Source organism: Dipodomys ordii, unplaced genomic scaffold, assembly GCF_000151885.1.
Source record: "Dipodomys ordii isolate 6190 unplaced genomic scaffold, Dord_2.0 Scaffold97, whole genome shotgun sequence".
NCBI classification, from domain to species: Eukaryota; Metazoa; Chordata; class Mammalia; order Rodentia; family Heteromyidae; genus Dipodomys; species Dipodomys ordii.
The window spans coordinates 10,313,107-10,317,770 of NW_012267313.1; the positions used below are offsets into that span (position 1 = coordinate 10,313,107).

At 41.9% G+C, this 4,664-nt stretch overlaps 1 protein-coding gene across 1 annotated transcript in view; it reads left to right on the forward strand.

The window, feature by feature from the left end:
- Ccdc28a (coiled-coil domain containing 28A) overlaps nt 1–4,155 on the forward strand; it is a 15,782-nt gene extending 11,627 nt beyond the window's left edge. Inside the window, 1 exon segment of the mRNA XM_013026791.1 lies at nt 3,582–4,155. Coding sequence (XP_012882245.1) covers nt 3,582–3,644 — 63 coding nt within the window. The 3' untranslated portion in view covers nt 3,645–4,155.
- The last annotated feature ends 509 nt before the right edge of the window (nt 4,156–4,664 follow it).

Consider the following 4,664-nt stretch of genomic DNA (forward strand, 5'->3'; position numbering starts at 1 on the left):
CTGAACTCTGGGCCTGGGTGCTGTCCCTCAGCTCTTCAGCTCAAGGCTAGCGCTCTACCACTTGAGCCACAGCGCCACTTCCGGCTTTTTTCTTTTTTGCTTATGTGGTGCTGAGGAATCGAACCCAGGGCCTCATGCATGCAAGGCAAGTACTCTACCACTGAGCCACCTTCCCAGCCCCTGCTTTGTTTTTTGAAAAATCTTTTTTTTTTTCCAGGGCTGAGGACCGAACCCAGGACCCTGTGCGTGCCAGGCGGACGCCCTTCCGCTGGGCTAAACCCCCAGCCCTGTGTTTTTTGAAAATCTTAAACAAATTTAATTTTTTTTCATTGTGACATTTCCACATATGCATACACTGTATTTTAGTCAATCACCCATCTGTATTCCTACCATTTTTCTTGCCCCTCTCTCCTCTTCCTTTATTATTTTTTAAATCATAAGAATTATGGATTAGGGTGGCTCAGTGGTAGAGTGCTTGCCTTGCATGCATGAGGCCCTGGGTTCAATTCCTCAGCACTACATAAGCAGCAAAAGCTGGACATGGCACTGTGGCTCAAGTGGTAGAGTGCTAGCCTTGAGCTGAACAGCTGAAGAACAGTGCCTAGGCCCAGAGTTCAGGCCTCAGGACCAACAAAAAGAAATTATGGATTAGGCTTAGATTCTGATGCTAACTGATAGATGGACATCCAGATGAAATGCATTAAACTAATATTATTATACAGGGTATTATAGGAGCATCAAAATGACAATTATATGTAATCGAAGGAATGTTCACCTAAATTGTGAAATGACATTCCATAATTAAGTGTGCTGAGAGTGTTACAAGACTAGCATATGTAGCCAGGTACTAGTGGCTCACGCCTGTAATCCTAGCTACTCAGGAGGCTGAGATCTGAGGATCATGGTTCAAAGCCAGCCCAGGCAGGAAAGTCTGTAAGACTCTTATCTCCGATAAACCACTAGAAAACTGGAAGTGGTACTGTGGCTCAAGCGGTAGAGCGCTCGCCTTGAGCTGAAGAGCACAGAGACAGCGCCCAAGCCCAGAGTTCAAGCGTCTCAACCCACAAAAAAAAAAAAAGACTAGCATATGAGAAACCACTTAAGTTATAGTAGAACAGTAAGGTTTGGATATTTCGAGGCAAAACAATGATTTCAAAAACTTCAAAAAAATTTTTTATGTTGGTCATGGGGCTTGAACTCTGCACCTGGGCGCTGTCCCTATACTCTTTAGCTCAAGGCTAGTGCTCTACCACTTGATTCACAGTGCCACTTTCTGTTTTTTTGGTGGTTAATTGGAGATAAGTGTCTTACGGATTTTCCTGCCCAGGCTGGCTTTGAACTATGATCCTCAGATCTCAGCCTCCTGAGTAGCTAGGATTATAGGTATGAGCCATTGGCTCAAAATATGTTTTTGAATATATCAGTAGGCAGGATTATTAGGACCATAAGAGCAATGACTCCTGCCCACAACCTAATTTACTTTAAAAAGGAAAATAGCCTCTTGAAACCAAATAATGAGCTGGTTTTAGAGTGGATATTTCTTAAATTTATTTTTTATTTTTTTTGTTGGTCGTGGGGCTTGAACTCTGGGCCTGAGTGCTGTCCCTATGCTCTTCAGCTCAAAGCGAGCACTCTACTACTTGAACTACAGCACCACTTCCGGTTTTCTGGTGGTTTATTGGAGAGATAAGAGTTTCATGGACTTTCCTGCCCAGGCTGGCTTTGAACCACGATCCTCAGATCTCAGCCTCCTGAGTAGCTAGGATTACAGGCGTGAGCCCCTGGCTCCTGGCTTAAATTTATTTTTATTTGCTATACATTAGTTGCATGTGGGAGGGGTTATTATGGTCTTTCTATCCATGCATATGCTTCTTTTATCATTCTCCCTTTCTCTCGCTTCCCCATTTCTTAGAATAATGCTATTAAGCTTCATTATTTCCATACATGCAGCTAAACTAGTTTGACCATATTCCTCCTCATTTACCCCTTCCATTCGGTCTCCTCATTCATTACTGCTGGTGCCCAGTCCCCAACAGAGCCAGTTTTACCTCCTGTCATTCTTTTTTTTTTTTTTTTTAGTGTATTCATTATTCTAAGATTCCACATAGGTGCTTCACATGTGTATACATGCTTTAACCCGAATAACCTTCTGTTGTTGTTGACATCTAAATAGGACTTTAAAAATTTGGTTCTGGGGCCTGGGAAGGTGGCTCAGCGGTGGGAGCGCTTGCCTTGCATGCATGAGGCCCTGGGTTCCATTGCTCAGCACCACATAAGCAGAAAAAGCCAGAAGTGGTGCTGTGGCTCAAGTGGTAGAATGCTAGCCTTGAGCTGAAGAGCTGAGGGACAGTGCCCAGAGTTCAGGTCCCATGACCGACAAAAAAAAAAAAAATTGGTTTAACATTCTGATAATGTAACTTTGAACAAATTGTTAACTATCTTAGAGGGTCTTCTGTAATATTGGGTAATGATAAGTATGTGAAAATTTCCAAACTATATATAGACTGTAAGTTAGTATGATTAATATAACGTTGTATGCTATAATTAATTGCTTAATTGTATAGTAATAAAACTTAAGAAATAAGGAAGTATATACAAATCAGAAATAGCAATCAATAGCCAGTCTTGATGGAAACTTATTGCTTGCTAAATAGGAAGTAGGTGCTATGATACTTTGCATTTTGTAGATGAGGATAATAAGGTTTTGTGAGGTCAGATTGGCTTAGGATATTGTCAAGAAAGACTTGGGGGCTAACATTGTTTGAAATGGGAAGCAAGGAGGGAGGGTGATACATACAATCTTTCTTTAGTATTTTAATATTTGATGTTCATCAGTTCCTTATCTCAAAGATAATTCTTGGGCTAGGAATGTGGCTCAGTGGCAGAGTGCTTGCCTCACATGCATGAGGCCCTGGGTTCGATGTCTCAGCATCATATAAACAGAAAAAGCCGGAAGTGGCACTGTGGCTCAAATCGTAGAGCACTAGCCTTGAGCTGAAGAACTGAGGGACAGCGCCCAGGCCCAGAGTTCAAGCCCCACAACCAACCAAAAAAAAAAAATTCTAGCTGCAATAAAAATAATTAGTCAGTCATGGAGATTCACACCTGTAATCCAGCACGATTAAGGTTGAGGCAGGAGGACTGCAAGTTTGAGGCCAGTCTGCTCTCCTCTGGGCATCCCCTCAGACAGACAGACAGATAGAAAGATAGATAGATAGATATTGTTTTATTGCAGATAGATTTATTGTAATCTAGAACATACTACTGAGTAAAATTTTATAAAGCAGTACATTTAATTATTTTTATATTTTTTGTAAAGCAGTATGTTTTAGATATAGTATAGTAGAGCTATAGCATATTATCGATACAGAAATAGCATAGTTTAATATAATTGGCTTACTACATCTGGGTCTCCATAGCAACAAAGTAGCTTTGCCTCTAAGCATCTTGCCTTCTCTTTCTCTTTCCCCTCTCTTTCCTTCCCCTCTATACTCTCCCCTACTTTTTTTTACTTCTCCTGAGTGTAATTTCCCAAAATTTAAAAGAAGTACTCATTACAGAATGAAATCTCCTTAACTGATGAATTCAGACAAAAGCTACACTTGGCAGATGCACAAGACGTTCCTAATACTTCTACCAGCTAAAGTGAAACACAGTTTGCTTTCTTGGGTTTGCGGAGAAGCAGCATTCGTATGTACCTTCAGTAGCTAACTTCAGTAGTAGAATCATCTTCCACACCAGGAATTAAAGTCATTAAAGTGCATTGATTGTTCCCCCTACTGCTTTTAGTATACTTGCTTGCTATAATTCACTGTAACTGGAGGTCAGGGCCTTGGGGAAGGCTTGCTTGGGACATGGAGAGGTCTGAGAGGTCGTGCTGCTGTGCTTTATACTGTTGCCTTACAGGGTTATACTTGAAATGCATTGTGCTAACTGTTCTTGATGGGGCTGGAGGGCACTACCCCCACCACCAGGGAGATCCTCGGTGGGTGGTGCCCTGACCCACTGCTTCAGTTGTGGTGTGGCAGCCCCGCTTCAGTTTACTTTAGACAATCAGTACACACACAGGTGTGTTTGCCAATGGCCAGTGATGACTAAATGTTAAATAAGTATTGTGAGATTTGCTATTTTTAATAAAGTGATTGTTTTAAATTAGTCTGTGTTGTCTGTCTGGAAGACCCTATTATCTTCAACTCCGGTTTAGTCTTCAGAAGAAAACTGTTGGTTAACACTGAGGTTTTATAAGTTCCCTGAAATTTCTGTACCTTTTGAGCACTTAATGGAGGTTATTTAGACTGTGCTTTGAATCCCTATTCTGGCCCTTGACTTTCCTGTACATGTGTGCTGACCCAGATGAGTTGAATTCGTGTATATGTACATGCACACACAAGCATGTGTGCACATATGTTGACAGGGCCTCTGTTGTTGTTCGTCACAGGGCTTGAACTGTGGGGACTGGGCACTGTCCCTAAGCTCTTTCACTCAAGGCTAGCACTCTGCCACTTTGAGCCACAGTGCTACTTCTGTTTTATCTGGTGGTTAACTGCAGATAAGAATCCTCAAAAGACCCCACATAGAGCTCCCCTATGACCCAGCAATCCCACTTTTGGGCATTTACCCGAATGATCACAAACAAGACCACACTAAAGCTACCAGCACAACTA